At 39.3% G+C, this 26,720-nt stretch overlaps 1 protein-coding gene across 2 annotated transcripts in view; it reads right to left on the bottom strand.

Moving 5' to 3' along the window:
- Window positions 1-26,720, bottom strand: part of igsf21a (immunoglobin superfamily, member 21a) — a 336,305-nt gene that overhangs the window by 178,621 nt on the left and 130,964 nt on the right. For both annotated transcript variants that reach the window (XM_066671813.1, XM_066671814.1), the window contains exon 2: window positions 23,200-23,312. In XM_066671813.1, the coding sequence (XP_066527910.1) occupies window positions 23,200-23,312 (113 nt within the window). The remainder of the gene's footprint in view (window positions 1-23,199; window positions 23,313-26,720) is intronic.

Genomic DNA, 26,720 nt, shown 5'->3' with positions numbered 1-26,720 from the left:
GTTGGCTCGGAAGGATTCCTGCTTGAACGAGTCAATAAAAGAGACTAAACAAACACATCCATTCAGTCATCACTTCATCCATCCACCCACTCACCCATTCGTTCACCCAGAGGAAATCCATGCAGACACTGGGAGGACACACCAAACTGCTGACAGTTTCAGGCTCAGGTGATTTCACTATGTTTCCATTTAAATGCCCCTGATAGGAGTGCGTGTGAGAAAAGCAGTGCACACCTGGGCAGATGTGGAGACTAGAGTAGGTGTTAAGTTCTAAAACAGTTATTCTATGCAATCCTCCTATTGCTGTGCCCTTGAACAAGACCCTTAAACCCCATCTGCTCCAGTACACTGGGAAAACACTGACCTTGGGTCTGATCCTATGTGCCTTCAGCAGAGGCAGGCAATGTGAAGCATATAGTAATGTAATAATGACAAATTACAGGTCAGCAAGTGAACACATGGAGAATGACCTCCTGCCTTTGCTGCCTTTTACTGCATGGACATGTTCCGTTTGACTCAGTACAGCAAGTTACTGACCGCTAGAAAAAATAAATCTCTAGAATATAACTATCAAAACAACAACGACAGTACTGCTAATACTACTACTAGGCCTATACCTACTATTAGTGTTTCTGCTAATATGACTACAATTGCTTCTACAACTACCTCTGCTCCTACTACCCTACAACTTCAAACACTACTACTAATACTACTACTTTTAATACTGCTATCACATCTGCTATTACCCTACGACTTCTAACATTACTGCTGCCATTGTTAAACCTGCTACTATTACTACTACATCTACAACTTCTAACACTACTACTATTACTACTACTTGTAATACTACTGCTTATTACTACTCTTAACACTGCTACTACCCTACAACTTCTAACACTCCTTTTAATACACTATGACTTCTAATACTACTACTTTTAATACTGCTACCACTTTTGCTATTACCCTACGACTTCTAACACTACTACTGCTATTGTTAAACCTGCTACTATTACTACAACAAATACAACTTCTAACACTACTACTATTACTACTACTCGTAATACTACTGCTTATTACTACTTTTAACAATGCTACTACTGCTACTGCTACTACCCTAAAACTTATAACACTCCTTTTAATACATTATGACTTCTAATACTACTACTTTTAATACTGCTACCACTTCTGCTATTACCCTATGACTTCTAACACTACTACTGCTATTGTTAAACCTGCTATTACTACTACATATACAACTTCTAACACTACTACTATTACTACTACTCGTAATACTACTGCTTATTACTACTCTTAATACTGCTACTACTACCACTACTACTACTACCTTATGACTTTTACCACTACTTTTAATACACTAAGACTTCTAATACTACTAAACATTACTTTATTTAAAAATGCTACTATACCCAACACCCTCTAACAAAACAACTAATACCGTTGCTACAACTACTACTGCTCTCGGACTTCTAAAACTACTACTACTGCTCATACTACTACCACTACTAACACTACTACTATTTTGATACTGCTACTATACTACTACAACAAAAACAACAACAACTACTACTACTACTGCTGCTGCTTCTACTCCCAGTACTGCTACTGCTATTTTTTATACTGCTACTACTTCTACTATTACTAACACCACTGTTATTTGGTATTCTTACTCCTACTCCTACTGTTACTACTATACTACCAGTACTGCTACTGCTATTGTTAATATTGCAAATACTGTCACTGTAGTATTCTTACGACAGCTACTACTAACACAAATAATAAATAATAATAAAACATTTTGTGAAAAAGATAATGATCAGAATAATTTATCCTGCTGTGGACGTTACAATGGTTTATGTTATAACATATATAACATAACATATCAATCCATGACTAATGTACACTAGCAGCAGGCAGTTCTGTGTAAACCTCTGAGCTCAGTGCACTGCTGTGAGGAAGCATGAACTACAAGGTGACTTGAAGGTGAAGGGAATTGATGTTTTTATATATAAACGGACTTGAATTGCATCAGATCTGCCGCTAGATCAAATGCAGCGGCTCACATGCAAACAGCTGGCAGCGAGCTAGTGCCAATTTCACAGGAAATTCCTTCACGTGGCTGACACGAAAAGGCGCTGTCGTTTGAGGATGACATGACGAATAAATTAATCTGCCAAGGAAAAAAATAAAAAACTCAGCTGAATGATGAGTTGACAGGATTATTCAAGTGACTGAAAGATGCATTCAGATTGGGTGAGGGCAAGGCAAGGTGACAGACAGAGTGAGAGAAACAATCTCCCAGCGAGATAGAGACAGAGGCGGAGAGTGGAGTGGTAAAGAAAAAGAGTCGGGACACTGCCTTTATTAAACAGAGATAAAAAAGAAGCTGGTAGTCTACTGCTCAAAGTGATATGTGAGAAATCAGACTTGCACAGCCTGGATTTACCCAGCCAGCCAAGGCATGTTTGGTGTGTAAAGTTCGCATCTTTAATTTTGCACTGGGCCAACAAGGCTGATATTGTTTACAGGTAATGCAATGCTAATGCAGTTAGCATTCATAACAGGTCATGTTGCTGCCACACATCCACAAGATTAGAATCAGAATTAAAATTAGAATCACTTTATTGGCCACTGTGCTTGCATACAGAGGAATTTTTTCACTGCACTTATTCCAATCCCTGCAGTGAAACACACATTCACACACACACTTGTGAACACTAGGGGGCAGTGAACAAACATGCCTGGAGTTGGGGGTTAGGTGCCTAGCTCAAGGGCAAGGTCATGACTTGCCAGCTCTGGGGATCAAACGGGCAACTTTCCGGTAGAAGCCCATTTCCCTAACCACAAGGCCACGGCTACCCCTGGGGTTGTGGGTTCAATCCTGATTTCTCTGTGCCCATTTGCATTTCCTCCAAGGGCTTCAGCTTCCTTCTCCTAGATGCTGCTAGTAATGTATGAGGAGGGCTTAAAATATATAGAGGAGGTTTAATACCTCCCTAAAAGAGGTCTAACTCTCACACAGTCCAAAAACACATTTGTAAGTGGATTGGCCGTGTTAAGCATCCATCAACGTAAAAGTTTGAGTGACTGACTAAGTGGAGCCAATCCACCAATGAAAAGAGTTCTACAGATTCCAGGGGGCTGAATCCGTGGTAGTGCCAGCAGACATGACAGTGTTGGCAATAGCTTTTCCTTGTAAGAAAGTGACTCCACAAAGTACGTAACTGTCAAAAAACAACAAAGGCTATAGTCTGTTCAAGATTATAGACTGATTATAGAGTGTATTTATAAGCCACAAGTTGCTGCAAACATCCATTTGATAGCTATACCACTTCATAAAGCAGCCATCTTTGGACATAAACATGTCTTGACTGACCAGCTTTATTTATGCTAAGAAGAAATGTGTGTAAATTGGATTTTCCTCTGAAGTGTCGCTTTCACTTTGACTTTGAGGCAGAAGGAAGTTTCACTCGCCAAGCGTTATAGCCTCAGCCGAGCCGTAAATCTACACCCTGACACGCCTGGAAGGATTCACCTTCCGGGGACTTGAGGATAATAAAGCAGAATGAGCACAGTCCGAGGCCTTTGCTACTGTCCACTGTGCCATAATGGCTCGGACGCAGGCGTTTGCTTTTAAGAACGGTCGAGCGGTCGCCGGGAGGGAGTGGCGTGAGTGCTTTTCATCACAAGGAGGAGCATGACTAACATAACGCTGAGAGAGGTGTCGAATTAATATCCCCTTACCTCCGCAGGGAGTACACCGGCTGCTGCTCCTGCAGATCCTTCAACATCGCCCGGACTCGCAGGTCAGCCTCTCATTTTACACCGACAAAAATCTATTACAAAACCCATCTTTCTCCGGCATGCGCTATACCCACCGGAGGAGAGGCAGCCTTCTTTAATTGTTTCTCCGCTGCCACATCTCTGACCCACATAGCCGGGGTTCAGGCGCCAGGCTAAAGTCGGAGAGGGAGGCTATGCCTATCGATCTGACTCAATTCTCCAGAGGATCGGAGGGAGGGGAGCGGGAGGGAAGCAGAAAGGCCAAAGCCAAAGATGATTCATTTTGCATGTAATGGCCCAGTCATGGCCGACTCACGGCTGCCAAAGACACTGAAAGTTAGCAGCTCTATCCTCAGGTAGCCCTTGAGCTTTGCAGCTGAACCAAAGCCAGACATTTGCTTAAGACAGAGCAGGCCTGGATGTACACAGATATATGTTCCTCATCACTAGACAGTGGAGTAGACTTTGTGTCTGAAGTTCCTGCCATTTCAGCCCTGATAATGAACCTCCTTTCAATGTCATTGAGGTCTTTCCCTCTTGCCTTATTGATCTAAAGCCGAGGCTGGCTGAGAATGCTGATCCAGTGCTCCACATGTACTGCAGGGGGATTTCGACACATCTAGCTGGCACTTGGCACTGAACAGGGTGATCTTAAGCTCATGTATGACTGCTCTAGAATGTTCCAAACCTTTGGCAGGACTTCTCATATGCTAGGGCACTTCAACAAATAGATTCAGTGATGGGTTAGATGTGTAGTGTATGTATGAAGTTATTTGTTTGTTTGTTTGTTCATTCATTCATTCACTGTCAATTCTTCCTGTTGATCAGGGTCATGGTGGGTCTACAGTAGAGACAAAACTGAAATGATTAACCAGGCTGAAATACCTGATGGACAGTGTTAATTTTTTAAGTAAATTACTGTGGTTTCCATGGTTACAATGTTACCTAAAGTTAGGAACATTTTCCCAGTGGCCTCGGTACCCCACTGCATGTAACATTCTTTCATTTTGTGTCAGGGGTAACATGCAGCAGTGGCAGAGCCATGGTGTGGTGCCCACTCTCACATCCCCATTCTGATTCCACTCCCTGAGGACCCTCGAAATCAAGTGGTGAAATCAAGATAGGGAGGTGAGCACCACACTGGACAAATTCTAACAAACTCTCTGCCTGTTCCACCTTAAAGCCCTATTTATACTTCGGCGTTGACCCTACACCATAGGCAACATATCGACGTGAACCTTACGCCGTAGCCTAAAGCATAGCCTGACGCACACCTCTCCCGAAATGTAACTACGCGTCGCGTCGACACAGACTGCAATGACTGTGATTAGTCAGAAGTTGGATAGACATTATTTACCAAAGAATGAAGAAGTAAAGAAACGCAAACTTCTCTTCTCCACACACAGAGACACAGACAGCAGCAAGTTCATAGCAAGAGATTTCCTCAGACATGGTGTGGGATGATCCGGGAAAAACATAACCCCACGAGAAGGAATACCATGCAGGAAAGTGTGCCGGCTTTGTATTAGTTACTTTCCTCTGTCCCAATCAGCAACCTTCTTCCTAAATAGTGCACTTTAAAAATGTATAAAAGTAATTCTACTACACCACTACATTGTGTGCTACATAGTGTAGAGGAAGCTGTTTGAGATTTAGCCCTAGTGGTGTGGAGGTGTAATTGCAGAGCGACACAAACACAAACGCAGAAGTATAAATGCTCACAAAGCATAGGGCTCTTGTGTAACCTATGGCATAGGCTTTGCGTTGAGTCAAAAAAGTATAAATTGGGCTTAAAAAGTGCTGTGCTGTGTTCCAACACAAATGGCGATAATAATTATATTTGAGTGCTATTTACTCCACATTAAATAGTGAAGAAGGTCTGAGACCCTTTTACCTTAAATTGAGTTCCACCTTAAATGGTTTCATATTATATTCAAATGCATTCTTTTTTATGCTCTAGAAGCTATTTGAAATAAACATGCTTCTTAAAAAGGGACATCAATTTTGTCTATGAAGCAAATATTTCCACAAAAATAACAAAATTGAGGGTTAGAAAAGTATTCTAAATGTAATTGCTGACTACATGTCAAATTAAACTTAAAACTTACTATCTTAATGTCACTTTATGACTTTTACAGCTTTACAAATATATAACTTTTTTTTTCTTCAGCACTGTTTGAAAATACTGTGATAATACAAACAACTGTGATAATTTTGGGCACTATTATTGGACTGTTATATATTGATACCATTTCATAGAGCCTACACAGTTTTTTTGGGGGGTTGCAAGGCAGGACCATCACAGGGCAGCCCACACTCACTCAGTCAGTCATACACCCACACATGTGGACAGCTTCACACACTCTCCCAGTCACTCACACACTCACAGCTGCACTTTTTTAAGCAGCAAATAGGACATCAAGCCTCAAAATGCACCAATAATAAAGACTACACAAATATATAGTGTCACCAAGCTCTTTTCACCGGATGGGGCGTCACCTTCATGCTGTTCTAAAGCCTTATTCACCATGCTGATTCCTGCTGGCGTCTGTTAGAAAAATGTGTTTCAGAGCGCCACATGGGTCCCATGTTAAACCCAGGGAGCCCTACTCTGCTACAATCAGGGCTCTGCAAGCTGCCGCCACTCTCAAATGGCAAAAGGGCACACTTCTGAAGGCCTGTTCAGAAGCGCACATCTAGTCCAGCCAGCGTGTTTGATGTTCTTGAAAGAAAAAAAAAAAAAAAAAGCAGAGGTTATAAAAAAGGCTGTCACTTCGAATGTGAAAAGACATGCTGTATGGTTTCTAGTACCTAGCTGCTGCAGCCACACAATCTACTCTGCTGCAAAGGCTTTTGACTAGAGGCTGGAACATGTCTCTGAGGAGTTGATGGCACTGAGGTATCAGTTAATGATGGTGGATGATTAGTTGTGGATCACAAAAGCTATTTCAACTCATCCAAAGTTTATAGAATGTTGTCCCACCATTTCAGAGAGTGCATTTCCAATGTCCACAATGGAACTGCTTTCAGACACTTCAGCTCATGTGTAGCTGCTCCAAGACATCCTAGTCCATTTCATGCTTTTCTTTATAGACACAGATGTGCATATTTGAATGTCTGTGTCCACAATAATCAACTTTAAAAATAGCTGAGGTTACTTATAAGTGGTGTCCATAAACGTTTGGATATACATCATGATGTCTCACTTAAAAGGGGATATTTAGTAAACATTTTCTAAAAGTGAACTCACAGTTCTGGGGCATATTCTGTGGCATGGTTTGGTCAGAATATAACAGGGATCAAAAAACACAGCAGTGTTCTTCTCTTGTCTTAACAGCCCTGTTTATGAAGGCCGGTGTCAACACCTGTTCCTTAAAAATGAGAGTGAGCCACAGCTCAGTTCAGCACAAGAGCCCAGGAGTGAGGAGCAAGGAGCAAAAACTGTGGATTTTAGCCATTTTCAATTCTCTTTCTTCTCCTTTTTATAATTAACCTGTTTAATCAGTCCTTTTGTTTAATACTCCATACATAAACACAGGTTGAGGATCTGTGATTGGAGAGACCAGACAAGGAGGCGGGACATATCTAAAGAGACAATAGCTTGTTTTGTCCCATGTTTTCTGACTACATCCCACAAAAACAAACTGGGCTTTTTTCACAGTTTGTGCATTAGTAGGAGCCCTAGATCACAAAATGAATATGCACATGAATTAAACGAGTGATGATATTATTTTACAAACAGTGGTCTTGTACCTAGAGGACACACCGCTACATCTTCAAACTCGAATGAAAATTCAATTTTCTTTCTCATGCAAATGACAAAATCATCATCTGATCCATTCCTAATTGCTAGAAGTGTTGGCGATATAGATTTAAAAAATCGGCCACAACACCACTTATGGGAGCTCCAGTGCCCTGCACTTAAGGAGGAAAGATTGTGTAACAAGAGCTTTGCTCTTTTCCCACTCACGAGACCTTAAGCTCAAAAGATTGTAGCCTTCTGTTTTTGGACTATGACTTATGAAAAAGTAAAAGAGAAAAAAAAAACATACTGATGAAAGAAAGAAAGAACACTATTTTCACTGTGGTCTTTTTGTCATAACACAAAAATATTTATCATAGTTTTCTCTGTAACACTACCCATGATAATAGGCACATAACATTTATTACTATGTTATGAACATGGTGTTGTAATAGACTTCATCAATAGCATAGACATAACATTGCTGTTATAAAATGCATGTTATAAAAGATTGGTAAACCTTACAGAATTACTGACACACTTTTACATGACATAGTTATTGCTGCGTTAAAAACAATCAATGACCGGTTATGCAATGTTTTTATATGGCGCATTTTGCAAACAGTAAAAAAAGAAATTACAGGTGATTACGAATACCAATTTGCATGTTTCGTACTAAAGTAATTAATACATTTTAACTTTTAAAAGAACACTGTTACATATCATTTTTATGAACATGCATTAACATATTTTTGCATGTAATACATATTAGTACATGTACAGCTGTCATATGATGTTGTGATATAGCTCCTCACTAACAGCGTAGCAGTAACACTACATGCTAGTTAAAGTTTTCATTATTTTCAACATATTTTTTTTTTTTGCAACAACATTAAAGCATTACATTGTAATTACTATGTTATACATACGTCATGACAGCTGTCATATGTGGTTGTGACAGCTCTTTTTAAATAATAACTTGGAAGTGCAGGACAGTTTAGTGGGTTTGTATGTTTGCTTGATACAAAAATCATGTGCTAATATTTACAGTTTACAAGAAAACCACTACATCAGCTTATTATTACCATGCTATAGACATGCCATGACAATTAAATGGAGCAAAACAAGCACAATGAGTGCAGAGAAATAAGAGCAGTGTTGGAGCTGTAATAAAGGCAAAGTGGGAATAGCAAATCTCATTTAGTTCAACTGTACATTTGCATTTTCTTTGTTTTGCTGCAACTATGAAGCATAATTATTTTGATTAGTTAGACTGCAGGGCTATTTGGAAAGAAGACACAAATATTATCGAGTCGTTTTAGTGGTTTGCAGAAAATCTAGGCAGCTTTTTCGCTCTTCATAAGGCCCTACAAATACATGTAAGCAATGAATAAATCAGAGGTTCTAAAATGTGAAATCACTCAACACACTAAACAGTATTCATTTGTGAGTTGTGTGCTTTGTGTATGGCAATAAACAGAATTTAAACGTCTACTGTGGGTGGATACAATAAGAATGCTTCATTTTGCCCTCACAAATGCATAAATGCAACAGAATGTGTAATATTTTGTAAAAAATAATATGTATTAACGTAGTCCCTAATTAAGAAATAGGCTCCGTTTCCACATGTTCAGAGAAAGTGTTCCACTTTGGTGAGAAATCATTGCACATGAAATGGATCGTGGAAGAATAAGAGGGGTCTCGAAAAAAGACTAATTAAGAAATCCCGGAAGAATATTAGCATTCCATTTTCCCCCCTCCTTCCATTTTCAAACACAGATAACACAGTCCTGTGCCTATCGTGCTGGTAATGATTTTTCCAAGCCACACAATTCAGTCTTTTTAACAAATGGAAAAAAAATAAAAAATTATAAAACACACAGACACACACACACATACACACATGAGCTCATTAGCCACAACACTACTTTTAGAGGGCCATTAGCACAGGCTTGGAATTTGCATCTGTTGATTCTCTGTGAAAGTGAAGGGAGAGAAGCGTCAAAGCAAAAAGGCAACACTTAGTCATATCAATGAGAACGGTCACCGCAGAGAATGACAGTCCACCGCAGCATCGCTCTAAAGCTGATGTATGCTGCCAGAGCGTTCAGTAAAGCGTAAATACAAGTGGCTATCAAACAATTACTTGGGTCATTAAATACAAGTTCTCTCATTATGGCTCTCTGTATGACCCCTATGCAAAGGCTTATATAACCAATGGCTGATCTGAGCTTATCTACTGCCTTTAAAGTGCAGTAAAGATCACAGACTGGAGAGAGGAGACTGAAGAGGAAGTAGAAGGCCATAGTCAACTCATTTTGCATGTAATGACAAACTTGTGGTCATTTCACACCTGCCCAGTACACTGAAATATTGTGTCAGTGCTAAAATAGTAACAGATACATGTGGAATAGTAAATGGGACTAGGTAATGCAAAACCTGCATCCTAATTGTGCACTTAATACAATTCCTAAGGAGTGTTTCAGAATGTAGTATGGTTAGAAGAGGCACAGTAGAGTATGCTAAACAATCAAAGAGCATACTTAGAACCCATCAGAGAAACACACACACACACACACACACACACACACACACACACACTGAGTCTCCAATCCAGCTACCAACGTGTGTTTTTGGACTGTGGGTGGAAACCCGTGTGGACACAGGGAGAACACACCAAACTCCTCATATACAGTCACTCGGAGCAGGACTCGAACCCACAACCTCCAGGTCCCTGGAGCTGTGTGACTGCGACACTGGGTGCTGCACCACCCACTTTATTATTATTTTTGTTATTATTAAAAAAGTAGATTATTTTATGGTTTGCTAATCTGACAAATAATTATTTTATGACCTATACTATGCACTACAATGTGGAGGGGAGATATTTGACTTCCAGCCTTTGAAAAGACTTAAAAAATTGTATGACAGCCTGGTATCACATGCATTATCATAACAACAGTTCCTCACTAGGTTAGTATATAGTATATACTCTATAGTATTACTTTGTAGTACACAACTGGGATGCAGTCATGGTGTAATGAAAGTCTCTTGAAAAGAATTACAATCTAAAGACTTCACCTATCTTATCCACTCTGAGATTTATTCATGATTTCTGGTCTTGAAGGTCCACTGCTTGGCCAAACATAATGTAGATACAGTGGTGTATAAAAACTAAGCACATTGTAAGGGCACAGCTCATCCAAACTATACAGGGAGGTGAAGCATTCAGCTGCAAATTTGTGCAATGACATGGGGCGGGTGGGTTGAGATTGATGGTGGTGGGGACGCAGAGATGTGTGTGTGTGTGTGTGAGAGAGAGAGGTTTGAAGTGGTAAGAAGAAGCCTGGCACTCTGAAGCCTCACAGGAGTGTGCTGTGTGTACATAAAGTGAGAGCGAGCTGCCGAGACTGCACCTACACTCCCCCCGTTACCATAGCAACCCTGCGCCACGAGTTGGGGAAAAAGTCCTGCCCCCCCACACACACACACTTCACAAAAGCAGATTACAGTCACTTCCAGGAATGATACAGATCCGGGTCGGGTTGACACCACCACCACCGTCACTCCTGCCACCACCATACTTCCCCTGGGGCAACAGTCAAGAGCAATAACCCACCCACTACCCAACTGCTGCTAACATGGAGATTGTCTGGCATGGGTAATCTATTTATTTATTTTTTCCTGTAGAAAACAGAGGAAGACAGAGAGTGCAGAAATCTGTACACTCCCTCCTCATCTGGGAAAAAAAAAGAAACTGCATTATCTTGCCAAGAGTAACTTGATTTGCATAGTGCGATGGCGTGCTTCAGTGTCAATAGCAGTAATGGGATTTCACTGAGACGTGGGCTACGAGCTCAGCCTGGGAAACAAGGGAGAGTCCAGATTTAGAGCATAGTGCTAGCCAATGCGCACTCGAGGAAGTGATTCCGAGGAAGGATGGACAGATTTAACCCTTTAAACTCTTTGCGCTATTGCTAGGTCTGTGTTTTTGAAAGACAAGGCAAAAAATTATTTGTCAACATATGATCTGGAGACACTGACCTGGGATATCGTTTCTTCTGCTAATATTAGTGCATAATTGCTGCTTACTTTCAGAACTGAGCATAGTGAATATTTAAAAGATTTGTTTTTTCCATGTTTAAATAAATGTTTCACAAAATCATACTTGGACCAATAATCTATTCCCAAAGGGTTAATTATACAAAAATGGAAAAGAACACAATATTAGTGTTTGTTCATAAATATCTTACTACAATGTGTACAAATTGTTGTTCACGCTTTGTGAATGTGCACATGAATTGATTCCAGCATTGGAGTACAGCCTTAAACTTGCCTTTAACCCTGACCCTAATCTACAAATGGTTAGAAGTAGAGGGATTAAAACTGTCTCATATAGCAGTTTACAGCACTGTTTCTTCAGGTAGAAAACATTGCCCCCTGTGGATGAGAGTGATTTTTATGCTTTTTAGAAATAACTAAACTACCAGATGTAAAACTAGATGCTGATTTAAGGTAGCATAACATGATTTTAATTCAGTACACTGCTTAAATATTATATTCAGCAAATATTTCCATTCCATTTATATCCTTGAAAAAGTTCAGTTATATATACACAGCCCTGGCTCAGTAAAGAGGGAAACAATCCAAGGCTCTCAGTCTGAAATGACTCAGGCCATTTCTCTCAACTATGGCTAAGAACAGGCATTTGAAATGTGGAGAGACCTCTTTCCAAATGGAGAAAAGCATGAAAAGAGATAGGGATATTGCTCTATTTCTGCTGCATAAGTGAGTGACTTATTTCTGCTGTTACTGTTACATTACCCAAGGAGGAACTGACTCCAAAGTAAGAGTTGCAAAAGTAAACACATCAAGTTACAGCTGAGATTCTGTGGTAATTCAAAAAACGAATAAAAGGCAACTAATCAACTACATACAAGCTACAATCCATCTCTTACTCAAACGGATTGTGGGGGTGTTTGTTTTGCAGAAAGAACAACAGTTCTCGAGAATCATTTTTGTTTCATTTAAATGTTTGATTCAGTGATTGGTGGGAGTCATTTGGGGTCATTTTCATATCACAGCTTTCAACAGATTTCTGCTGTAAATTGTAAAGGTCATACAACACTAGATATTGCCTTTATGTTTTGTAATTAATTATTAATGAGTAAGCCTGCCGTTTAACGGGGGGTAAGTTGTTTCAATAACACGCAGAACACACAAATCCAGACTCACTGAATCATCAGCTGTTGGCTAATGCTTATTCAAATACATGCAAACTGCACATGAAAAGACTAGTGGAAGGCTTTACAGCTCCATTCTGTAATGCGAACCTAGAAGATTCCTGTGAATGCTGCCTTATCTAAATACCCTCAGAGGAGACGGTTGTTAGTACACAAAGGTTTAGTGTCTGATCATATTTATCACAGATTCCTGATAAGACAGCTGCTCTTACTGAGGTGAGGGAAATAGTGCAGCGGTGCTCTGCAGAGGCTCCAGCTCCACCTTTTCACTCCTTTTCACTTCTCCTCTAAAAACCTACTGCTATACCTTCAGTTTTATTCATAAAATACCAAAATAGTAGCCCTATTTCATCAGGTTTTGCAATGGTCAGGACCCTGTAAGGTATTATTTGGCTGGTGGATCATTCTCAGCACCACATTGTTATTGTTCCCTTGTTGTCGCAGCACTCCAGCTAACCCAGGCATGTTATGGAGTTTCACAGTGCAGGGGTTTTAAACGTCCCCAGCAACTCTTGATATTGAGCATGGTGATCTCACACATATGTGCAGCTACATCCAAAGTCATCACACTTTCATTCAATTTCACAGTCAATCAACCCATCGATGTGTCAGAAACCTACACAGAAACAGGAATAACACACCAAACACCTCACAGGCAGTGTCCTGAGGTCAGGATTAAACCCACCATCCCAGGATTCTGGAGCAGTGTGGTGGTCTGCACTCCTACTGTATTATTCATTCATTCATTCGTTATCTGTAACTGCTTATCCAGTTCAGGGTCGCGGGGGGTCCAGAGCCTACCTGGGCCCAAGGTGGGAATACACCCTGGAGGGGGCGCCAGTCCTTCACAGGGCAACACACACACACATTCACTCACGCACTCACACCTACAGACACTTTTGAGTCACCAATCCACCTACCAATGTGTGTTTTTGGACTGTGGGAGGAAATCGGAGCACCGGAAACCCACACAGACACGGGGAGAACACACCAACTCCTCACAGACAGTCACCTGGAGCGGGAATCGAACCCACAACCTCCAGGCCCCTGGAGCTGTGTGACTGCGACACTACCTGCTGCACCACCGTGCCGCCCCCCAACTGTATTAGCTGAGCATATATGTTTAGACTTCAAAGGAATAGAAGAGCCATTAACACATGGAAAATAAGGGTTTCTGATTGAAGAATTATACAGCATTATCATGATCACTGTGCAGGAAAAAAACAAAAAATACAATTAAATGTCCTTCAAACGACAAGCCAACAGACACCTACATTCCACCAAAAAGAACACACACACACACACACACACACACACACCATTAAGACCAGTTATTGCTTTAGGATTGTTAGAATTTTTTTAACACTTTTTAATTAATAAACTCTGTAGGTGGCATACTTCCTTTTCCTGAACAGATTTCAAACACTGATTTTGAATATGAATATGAATAATGAATAAATCACTTGTTCGATGCATGTGCACATTAATTTTGTGAACTAGGGCTTCAACAAACCCACAATTTACGAATCAAGACCACCCAGTCTTCACCTATGCCTAGATGTGCCACATTACAAAGAGTGCAAAATTAATGAAACCGAGGTGAACACAAAAACAGAGAAGAAACCAAGTGAATACAAGTCAAATCCAGAGCTTCTGCTCCTCACTCCTGGACTCTTGCATTGAACTGAGCTGGGGCCATTCTTGTTTAAAGGCACAGACACTGAAACTGGTTGTTCTGAACAGGGCTGTTCAGGCAGGGGGAGAATGGAGCTGAGTTGTTTGACGTCTATGGTATTTTGACCCAGGCATTTTATAGATATCTCATTATGATCTCAGAACCATGTTCACTTGTGGAAAAGGGATAAAATATGTCCCCTTTAAATGTGGTGAATTGTAATTTCATTATAACACAATAGTATTTGACTTTGACAAGAAAATATAGTTCTCTGAAGATTGCACAAACCTAAATTGCTGTCATTGGATACATGTTAAAAGTACTTTCTGTCATTTATTGGTGGAAAAAAATTTACTTTTGAGATTTCACAAAATAAGCAAAAGCTACTACAGCTGCAAGGACATATGTAAAACTACTCAACTGTTTAAGCAGATGATTGTGGTCTGCCTTTGTAATACAGATTCAAGTGGGTGTGGTTTAAGCAAGAATGAATGAGATGAATATATTAAGATGAATAAATTAATGTTTATTTATTAATTACCAGGAATAATCTTTTGCCCACACCTGTTGTTCTGCGTATTTGTTAACCCCCTTTGACACCTCTTGCAATTATTCAATGCTCAGGACCCTCACAAGACCACCACAGTGCAGGTATTATTTTGATGACACTAAATGAGCCACCACCCAAATCATACACTGTAAAAAAAAAAATCAATAAAATTCATGGTAAAAAAAACGGCAGCTGTGGTTGCCAAAATTTCACAGTAAAATATACAGTCAAAATGTATGACATTACAGTATTATTTTTCGCAAATGTAAATTTTACATTCAAGGTAAACATATACACTGTAAAATCCCCATAGTACTTACATAAAAATAACAAATAAACATTGTTTTGCCATAAAATTAACGTGTAAATAGTGTGACAAATGAGAGAATGTAGACTGAAATATAGCCATGTTTAGATCTAGCCAAACCATATCCTATAATCAGCCCTTAAAATGAGGTATTGCCAAAAAGAGCAAAGAAATGAGCAGTATTTGGGTGCCACACTCCAGCACTCAGGTGAACTTTCCTGACTAACAAACATCTCGTCACAACATGCACAGAAACACAAATACACACCCACAGATACACAACATAATCACCCCAATGCAACCCACAATCTAAAAGTATCCAAGACAGAGAAAAGCAAATAATCTATTTAACAGTGGAATAATGTATTTTGTTACAATAAAGATTTGTTTTGGCTGATAAAAGTATTTACAGTATTTCACTGTTACAGAAACTGTTTTCAACATTTTTTAGAGTTTACAGTCATTTACTGTTATGATTTTACAGTTTTTTACCATAACATTTACTGATGTTTTAAACTACCTGCACTGTGGGGTCCTCATTGATGGCCCTAGTGAATGGAGATTAACAAAGTGCGCAGAGAAACAACATGACCACAGTCTGAATTTGTAGAACTACAAAGTGCATGTACATGGTCGGTGGTGCTGACAAACTGGACAGTGAACATAGAAAAAAGAAGGTAATTTTATTGTTATGATCAGGTTTGGAAAAAGATCAGTGGACAATTCCAAGCCTACTCCATCTCCTGACCCCTCCCCCTTCTCAGTGGTGGTCAGGAGCAGAGTGCTGAGCTGCGGGAGGTAAACCCCGCTACTTTCCAGGTAATGCAGCATGGCAGGGAACAAGCAGCCAGGCGGAAGCCCCCAGCCTCCAGCACAGAGGGGTCCTCGGGGAGTGGAGCGGCCTATCTTTTCATTACAGTGACATAATCAGAGTGAGCCCAGCGAGAGGTGAGCCGCCGGGAGCTTTCACTGAGGGAGGAGAAGTCTCCACAGGCTTTTCCCATGGTTCACTGACACCCCCCCCCCACCAAACCCTGATGGTTATACAGTGATAATGTGCAATTTATAGGTCCAGCACGATTTACCAAATGACATTACTGTGGTTTTCTAGTGTTCTAATGTCAACCTGATTAAAAATTGAAATAAATAAATAAATAAAAAGTTAAAATTAAAGTTATATTACTTTAAGTTATATTATATAAGTGTAACTAACTCCAGATTGACGAGAACTGCATGAAAGTAAATACAGATTTAAAGTGTTACAAAACCAAACAACTTGAGTCACAAGAGTTTTTGTTGTAATTCAAACAGTGAATAGGAACTTACAGACAATAACACTTTAGTCGTGTATAAGCTACAATCGGTTTCTTACTTAAACATTAGGTGGTGGGGGTGGGGGTGGGGGTAGTAGTATTCCAGAAACATCTACATAGCCTTTAAGCATCAGCATTTGTTCTAACATTTTATATTATGCTTTTAAACGAAGGCTAACAGCGCTTGCAAAGATAATAGGTTCCCTTAGTAGCACCAAGCACTTTACACATTTGCTAAAGGGCATTTAAATGTGAGGTTCATCGCTTAAAATACAGAATGCTAACATAGCTCCCTCTCCTTTAACTTTGCTTTTAATAATGCAGGAGAATGGGGATGAAGATTTCAGAATCCAAATGTGGGGCTCTTTTCAAATCGCATGATGTATCTGTAAAATCAAGTGATGGGCTGCACTAAGAAACTCTAAGGGACCTTGCAGGCTCTGTTGTCAGATTACCGTTTAATCGTATTCATAACTTTTAAATTATTTTTTATGGAAGTACTTCAGGTTCAAGACAACAAACAGCTTCAATTTTTTTTTCTTTGCTTAAAAAAAGCTTATTTGCTTCTCTGTGGTTTTTAATGAGACAGCTCTGGCAAAAATAACCATGAATTACACAGAACTTACATAAACACCATAAATCACATGAGGAAAAGAATAACTAGATAAAGGAAGACATTCGTAACTGTTTGCTAACACTGGGACTCTTTCTAAATCAAGATTCTTCGGCTCATGTTAAAGCACAGAGGTTTAACTGGATTCTTATTCAGTTACTTGTTTATCAGGTATTTTACTGAGTAAATTTGCTATGGTGCTGTAGGCACCATAATGCAAGGGCATTTCAGCCACTTTATTAGAAAATCCTCCCTAGTTGCGTCCCCTTGCTGGTTTATAGAGACAGTTTATATTCAGCTTGTACATATTATGCATCAATTATCCATCATTGTTCTGACCAGTGTTCAATACTCAATTCCGACTCAAAATTTAAATTGAGACTCTTTACATTTGTTCTGGACTCTTTACACACCTTTGCTGACGTTCCTGTACAGACTCTAGTCTTAAGCCTAGACTTCCCTGTACAGACTTCAAACTGAAACCTGAACATCCCTGTAGAGACTCCAAACTTAAATCTAGATTTCCCTGTACAGATTCCAAATGTAACCTAGACATCCCTGTACAGACTTAAACCTAAACATATCTGTACAGATTTGAAACTTAAAACTGGACTTACCTGTACAGGCTGCAGACTTAAACTAGGACTTCCCTGTACAGACTCCAGACTTAAACCTAAACATCCCTGTATAGACTCTAAACTTAAACCTAGACTTCCCTGTATAGACTCTGAACTTAAACATAGGCTTCTCTGTACAGACTCCAGACTTAAGCCTAGACTTCCCTGTACAGACTCCAGACTTAAACCTAGACTTCCCTGTACAGACTCTAAACTTAAACATAGGCTTCTCTGTACAGACTCCAGACTTAAGCCTAGACTTCCCTGTACAGACTCCAGACTTAAACCTAGACTTCCCTGTACATACTCTAAATTTAAACCTAGACTTCCCTGTACAGACTCCAGACTTAAACCTAGACTTCCCTGTACAGACTCCAGACTGGAACCGATGCCTGTACTGACTTAAGCTGAGACTTGCCTGTACTATGGTTCTGGTTTTTGAAGGGTGTGTTGGGTCTGAAGCAGCAGGCTGGGTGTTGGTATGCATTACAAACTCCTCAGAGTCAGAGGAGATGACAGCAGGCCCGGTAATGAAGAACCCACAACTGCAATCATTTAATTCAAACAGCCGCATTCACTGCCTCATCAGAGCTTTTTGTCCGATTAGATATGGCGATTCCCGAAGGTGAGAGAGGAACCTTGGGAATGTCTGAGTGAGGTTAAGAAATAAGGAGTCGACGGTTTAGTCAGTTAGAAGGCAAAGATTAAAGGAGCATTGACGGCCGAGCATGGATAATTGATTTATAACGTGGAGCAAGACGTCAGCAGGGATGGAGATTTGATACTTATTACCACCTCACACTTTTTGATCAGGAGTCAATAGTTGATGTTGATGGCTTTGTCGACTGTGGGTTCCATCAAGGCTGCTGTTTGACTGCTTTTGGCAGTGAAAAGAAAAATTCCTCTGAGCTGTTGATGTATGCAAACGAGTCAAACTCTGTATTGAATATCTAGTATGAACAGAAGATTACAGCTACAAAATATCATTAGTACTTTTTGGCCTGTATTTATATTCTTAAGTTAATATTGCAAAATGCTAATCAGCTCTCTACCTAGAAAATGTGGAGTAAATCTTGAATGTACAACCATCTATGCATCAATTTGCATCGTGTATCGATCCACATACGTCATTACCTGGGATTAATAAGCTTCAATATCCCCCCCAGATTAATTCATGAATTAACTGGCTAATAATGCAATTAACCTTCTCCTCCAAGTGTGTTAATTTATGATGACATTGCACTAGCTAAAAATTATTTTGTGGATGTATACATGAACTTTAACCCTTGCAGCTTGGTAGGAGCCTATGGTAGCTAAATTATTGGTTGTGTTTATTTATGAAAAATCAGCTTTAAAAATTACCCTAACCCTATTTTACATTAGCATTTTTTGTGCTTGGGTAATGATATAACTAAATCTCAACCATAAGCCTAACCCAAACCCTAACCCTAACCCTAAATTTTAAACACTCTAAACCTAACTGTAAATGGCTATAATTTATTTATTTATTTATTTTAATAACTCTATCACAAGCAGATTACAGCACTATTACTTCAATTCTTATTCAGGTACGTTGCAGAGAAATGGATTGCATGCACTGAAATAACACCTCCAGTGGATAGGAGATGTTTAATGAACATGCAATAAATGAGAATCAAAATGAATAAATGTTAAAACAATTGACCCTGAAATGGAAAAGCGGAAAAGATGATGATGACGATGATGATGATGATGATGATGATGATGAGGACAATTGTAATGGGTATCTGAATGGTGTGTTTTATAATATATGTATGTGATTTAAATTTGTATGAGGTTTAAAAAAAATAATAATAGTAATAAACAAATACCAGTTTGTTTTTTGAACACAGCATCATATCAAGTCATTACAATCAGCTGAAAGTGAGTACACAGTAAAGATGAATGTGATGTCAGTAAGGCTATATTAACATGGAAATGCAAGAACATACACAGAGAAATAAATAAATAATGATAAAAGAGTGAATGTCAAAATCAGAAGTCGAGCGCAAGAATAAACCAGTAATTAACTGCAGAAACTAAACATTATTTTGTGCGGAGTTAGTTAGAACATATCACTTAAATATAACAATCACAGGTATTCTAAATCAGCACTCTGGGGAGGGAGAGCACTGTCATGGCCTATGATTAGTTGAGAGGGTGTCCCTCATTACTTGGTGACTCCCTGGAGAATCCTAGGATTTAAACAATAATAATTATTATTATTATAATGATGACGATAATGATAACCTTAGGTGCTTTTGCACAGTACTGTATTCAGGTCTCCAAAGTTAACCTTAATCTCAACCAAATGCAGTCAATCTTACGATAAACAGACCTCACCCGAAAAAACATAAACAAACACTCCAAGATTCCTGTTCTGATTCAATGCTACTGTCGAAGTGTGCGGCATGATGTATGAGACTGTGGCTAATATGTAAAGTGCTATTAATCTCTTTTTGTCTTGTCTCAGAAAGGTCAGAATTTGCAAATATGAGTCTGGAATCACTGGAGTTGTCGAGGTAGGGAATCCAAGGTTGAATCAAAGGCAGCAGTTTTACAGCAGCACGCTGTGATGTACACTGTTTGTTTATTAATGACACATACAAATCTGCAGCCCATTTAATTAATTGTTCAACAAGCAAAACATGCAGCATATGGTAATATATTCCCATGATTATTACTACTGCTGTGACCACTACTAATAATGAAAGCAACAGTGAAAACTGGTAGTAATTTGCTTTTGCTCATGAATATATATATATTTTTAATTATCCCACTTATGAGATGTTAGTGCTTATGCCTCTCCAGGCATGTCCCACTCCACTAGTATTTGTTTTCTAGTGAACATGGTCTTTTTATGAACTCCACGCATATACTGTCATTCATCACAGAGCTGGTGCGTGAGAAGTGAGGGCTTAAAGCTTTGACAGTCACTTCATAAATAATTATCAATTTGTTTCTTTGTACTTCAGAATTACTATCTATTTAATGGTTAATAAGACTTAATATTGATAGCTATTGATAGATTCTCAATTAAAAGTAAACACTACTTTGTGATTGTAGACCTTCTCAGATGGGAAAGAAGTGGATGGAACTATAAAGAACCCCTCTGGCCGTGCCTTGAGCACATTGTATTGAGCTGAACGAGTGCTGCTTATTCTCTTTGAACAAGTGAATTGAAAAACTACATTAACGTCATGCAAAGGACACAAATTAACATCGAATGAACATCTCATTATTTTTAGGTTATAAGTGTCAATATCAGCTCCTAAAACCAACAAAAACCTTCCGCACACAAATTTGGCCCATGGGCCTTGGTTTGCCGAGCCCTCAGGCTAGACCATGAGACGATATTCATTGTTCAATTTGACAGAAGCTTTGGCTTAGATCGAAGAGTTATCATGCGGACTGACTGCTCAAATCTCCCGTTTCCCCAGTCAAACTTCAAGCACTGAGCCCAGTTATCAGCCTGGCCAATGTTCAGCAGCAGTAGGTTGATGCTCATTAATCAAAACACACAACACAGTGTTAAGGAATGGCACAGCAGTGGAAAACAAAGGAGTCCTCCATTCAAAAACACATAATTGAGTCTAACGTTCACACTGTGCAACCTACCAACCGGGGCCTAATAAGTATAAGTGCCCAGCTGTGTTCTATTAAAACATGGCACTGACCGGCTGAATGTCGCATCAGGCTCCCCAGCCGGGACCCAGCCGGTCATTTTGTTACAGCTGGATCACTTTCCACAACCGATTCAACACTTCTTAGCATTGAGGGAGGTATGTCATGGCTCAAAGCAGACCATTCCCAGGATTCATAATTTGTGTACAAAATTTAACTGTCATTCAGAAATTCTAAATTTCTGGCAACCTTGCTTGAGAAATCAGCTTTTAAAAGCTGCCCTAATCTTAAACGGAATCCTACAAAAAACATTAAGGGTTAATTCCATTTCACCACTTAACACCACTACTTAGTCCTACCACTCCATTATGCCTAGGGGTTCATGTTGGGATAGAATGTCTGGGGTTAGGGCTGTATGGCCCTTCAATCTTGTTAATGCCTTGTGAATCACCTCCAAGATGGCTGCGCAGATGTCCAATCAAACTTCTTTAAAATCTATGACAACATTTGTATCCTCTTTGTTTATACTTCTTTCAAAATATTATAACTCTTTATTTCATAACAAGAATTACATATCGCTAGTGGTATGCCAATGTTACATTAGTAAGCTTGTAGATTTAGAGTTCCACCTTAAATGGTGAAGCAATTACATTCTGGCATCTGATGCTACTACAACATTTAAGGTGGAATTGGAGATTTCAAATAACTCAGCAGAATTAGAAGCTGAATTCAGCCTAACATCACAGAAGAGTTAGGAGTGGGTGATAATGTATACAATTCTTGAATGCTTCTGAAGGCCCTAAATTTAATGAAAGTCCAGCAGAGAAACTGTAGCAGCACTCCTCTGATATCACTGCAGACTGACAGAGCTGCTGATTCCATATCAGGTTCTTGAAGGGTTCTTTCATTTCATACCTTCATACATACATTTCAACATTCTAACCACAAAACCTTGTAACTCAGTTCCAAGGGGCAAGAAACTTGAAAATTGGGGCTGAACTTAAACTCATATTTAAAAATGATGATTCTTTTAAGAAAAAAAAAAAAAAAAAAACAGTAAAATCTAGATATTAACAATGGCAATGTCCTGTGGACTATCAATAACATATTACAGCACTTTTTCCTGTATCTCCAGTTCAGCTACAAAACAGCTAGTTTGAGTGTATTAAGTGAAACAGCGCCTCCAGTGGACGAAAGCAAAAGTTACAAATTATTATGATACATGTTATGAATTTCTGGGGTGCTCTTTTAATAAAATATCCATACATTTTTGGAATGCCACAGCTGTGTCCGCAATGGGCCCAGCTTAAAGTACATAGATTCCCTCAGTATGTACACATATGTGGACACAAAAAATATCAATACTAGTGCTTTCCTTATCATTCTGAAACCCACTACATCTTCTCTTGCTTCTAACACAAGCAAACTCCTATGTTTTTAACTTATTATGGGCAGTGATTTAATTATATCTCAAACCAGACCAGCAGAAATCATCATAACATAAAGCCTAAATGGAGCAGCTTGCATGAAAACAGAAAGCGCTCTGGCTTTTGGGCTCCAAGGCCGAGCGTGTTCGGAGATCCTCCGCGTTAATGAGCACAATTACAGCGTTTGGATCTCAGCTGTGGTGCGGTGCTGTGCGATAAAGAGCAGTGAAGAAAAGGACAATTCCCAGCACAAGTGGTCTCGTACTCACCCGGTACCAGACAATCTCCCGCAATCTGCCATCCGTCTTGAAGTTGCACTTCAGCGTCACCGTCTCTCCGACGACAACAGGTGGTAGGGGCTCTATTGTCACTGTCAAATACCCTGCAGGGCAGAAAGAGACATCATTAGAACTGTGTTGGTTTACACACTCTCGCGCGCAGGCGGCCAGCTGGTGCTATCTTCAGTCAAGGTCCAATGAATTGAACAGAATTTGGGCAAACTCTGAGGGGACGATAATAAAGGCACGCGCATAAATCAGATCACTTAACAGTAATCCAACTCATCGTCCATGAAATTAGCCGCCAGCCTTTTCTGGACACAGGCTTAGATGAGGGCTGGACTGAGTTACACCTGCAGAGGCATGGGAGGTTTGTTTTTAGGGCCTTGCTTTTCTTTCTTCACATGGAGTTAATTCACTCACTCACTCAGTCTCTGGTTTAGTCCCTTACTCCCTTACTGATTCACTCCATCCCTCATCTACCCACATTGCCACACATTCATTCATTCATTCATTCATTCATTCATTCATTCATTCATTCATCCATTCATTCATTCATTCATTCATTCATTCGTGTCCTCATTCAGTCATCCACTCATTCACATATGCAATCATTCATTAACTCACTGACACTTCCATCATATTAGCTCACTCATGCTCACACCATTCACTCATTCACTCTGTCCCCTTTATTAACTAGCTCACATAATGTGTTCATCCATTCACATTTTAACCTTCATTCAGTTATTCATTCATTTGCTCACTCAATCTTCCAGTCATTCATTAATTCATTCACTATCTCACTGACTTATTCATTTACATATTCACTCCTCCATACTCACTCCCTTCACTCCCTTTACACCAACCTCACTTACTCATTCATTCACTCATTCACTCAGTTCATATTCTTTTATTTGCTAACTCAAATATGCATGTTTTTATTCATTCATTCATCCATGCATTCATTCACTAATACATTCACAGGCTCGGTTTCTTATTTACTAATTCACTCACTCATTCACTAATATGCTCCGTAAGTTCTGTGTCATTGATAACATTTTCCCTCCCAAGCATTTTGACATTAGTCTGAACAAATTTTTTTTTTAATCAACAATTCTGATTCTGATTCACTGGCCACTGCTCTTCCAGACCGTACGCTCAAAGCTTAACTCCAAAATCACACTCTCATTGTTTGCTGGTGTCTGTCCACTACACACATGAATGTAAGGCTGCTCCAACATCTGCTGAGAGAGGAGCTTGTGAAGTCATAGACAGCTGAAATAATTGGCATTGGTTTACGCCAACACTGGTTTGTTGTTGGAAATTGCATGAGAAAAATATGAACATGGAGGACATACAAACATCCCATTAGCATTGAACGGCTAAACTGCTTTGGATTTGCAGCAGGTATGTTTTGTAATTGCCATCGGTGTTTGCACTTATTGGAAGACAAACAGTGTTTGGTTTTGTGCCTAAAGATGATGTGCATCTTTTCTTTCTTTCTTTCTTTCTTTCTTTCTTTCTTTCTTTCTTTCTTTCATTCATTCATTCACTGCTCGTTCCATCCTTTTTGTAGTTGCAATAGGTCTGGAATCTACCTTGACACAATATGGATAAGGCGCCATTCCATTACAGGGCAATAGTCACTCACACCAGGGAACACAAAGGAAACCCATTCAGACACAGAGAGGACACCACAAACTCCTTACATGCCCCAAGAGTTTTATTGAACTGAGGACCTTAGGACCCTGGAGCTGGTGCACCACCCTGTCACCCATATATTGAATTCAATCTACCTATTTAATGAATTCATTAATTTGTTTGTTTGTTGGTTCAGCCAATCAAGAAGACTATACCCTAAAACAATACATTCCTATTACAATTGTCTCAGATTAACATGTCTGAAATGGCCTTTTTTTCCATGGCTGCAGCTTTGGAAACATAATTAAGACTCTGCATTTTTCTAGCGCCACCTGTGTCCTAAAACCTCTGGGTTTTCATATGTAGAATTTCACATTGATGTATTTATGCCGATTTCTGTGCTTAAGATTTAAGGAATGCCTTGTGGTAATGTGTGTGACGTATGATTGATGCCGTTTCAGTGTATGGAATGAATACATGGTGCTAAATCAGGATGAAAAAATAATAATACCCGTCTACTTTTGATTGAGGGGTCTGCTGATTCCTCTCAGGTTCTGTCAATGTCGACGCCTTTGGGTTGGGAACAAAAACTAATCTGCCAATGCAAATATGAATGCAAATGTGGCATGCTCTGCAATCATCACCCCGGAACATTCCGCACATGTACAGTAATGAGTTCTCGGTCGACGGGATCTTTGAACTCATTTTCTTCATATATTAACTTCATGTTCTGCTCGGCAAGAAACAAAAAGACACAGTCGGGGGGATGTTCTTTTGCCTCATTAATTACAATAAGCATCGGACAGTTCGCCATCTGTTTCACTGCCCCTCTTAGTCAGTTAGGCCTGAGCTCGATCCACTTTCCCTTTCAGTGCAATGAACAACTAAACACCAAAGTTTCTCATGACCCACATTTGATCTTTGCCATATACCACCCGCTTACAAAGTGTTTCCCCACCACTAGTCTCTTCCAATTTGGCTTTAATGATGATCCATGGTAATTACAGTTGGCTATTTCACACTGCAATTAATCACATTGCTGTATAGCGAATGAAGTGCAAATGCTATTTACTATATACAAAAGTACTGCAAACAAATGGCATGTTTCTGGATTAGCGTACATGACTAATTTATTTGTGTTGAACATTGGTGGGATGTTGTTGTCACAAGCACAGTACAAAAATAAAATAATCTAAACACAGTTCTATCAGTTTCTTACAGAGTTAATGAGTGTAATTACAAAAGCCAGTTCCAGTTTCCGGCAGGCAGCATGGCACATTTGTCATAATGCTGAGATTGCAGGGTGAGGCTGAGTGAGTGAATCAGAGTGATCAGGCATGTTAGGCAAAAAATGAGGGATGCCCCCCCACACACACACACACACAACCCCGGGGGATTTATCTTGTATAACCCTATCATGATTTATAGTATTGAATATGGTGCAAACTTATTTAAACTTAATTAATGTATTGTTATTGCAATTATTTTAGTGTTGTCATTCTATAAATCCATTCTATAAATAGATACATATAATCTCAAACATTCCTACTCAACCCACAGGAAACTGCTACTACATTACTACATAGGTTTAAAATAAATACAATATTATTACATTGTAGTTACATTGTAACTACAAAGTTACAAAATAAACCTGCCTATTTTTAGTTTATTTCTATATTGTATTAGTATTATTATTTTTTTGATTGCTGAATGTAAAAAAAGAAAAAAAAGTATGTATGATTTAAAGATGTAAAGTATGTTTTATGTTTATATTCCACTTAAATGTTTTTAGATTTTTTACAATATGTCAGCATTTGTTCTTCAAATTTTTAATAGCTGTATGCTCAAACATAATAAATACAAAAGTAGTT

This window comes from Hoplias malabaricus, chromosome 5 (genome assembly GCF_029633855.1).
Source record: "Hoplias malabaricus isolate fHopMal1 chromosome 5, fHopMal1.hap1, whole genome shotgun sequence".
NCBI lineage: Eukaryota > Metazoa > Chordata > Actinopteri > Characiformes > Erythrinidae > Hoplias > Hoplias malabaricus.
Note: the sequence above shows the minus strand (reverse complement) of the source record. Positions and strands in the feature narration are given on the sequence as shown.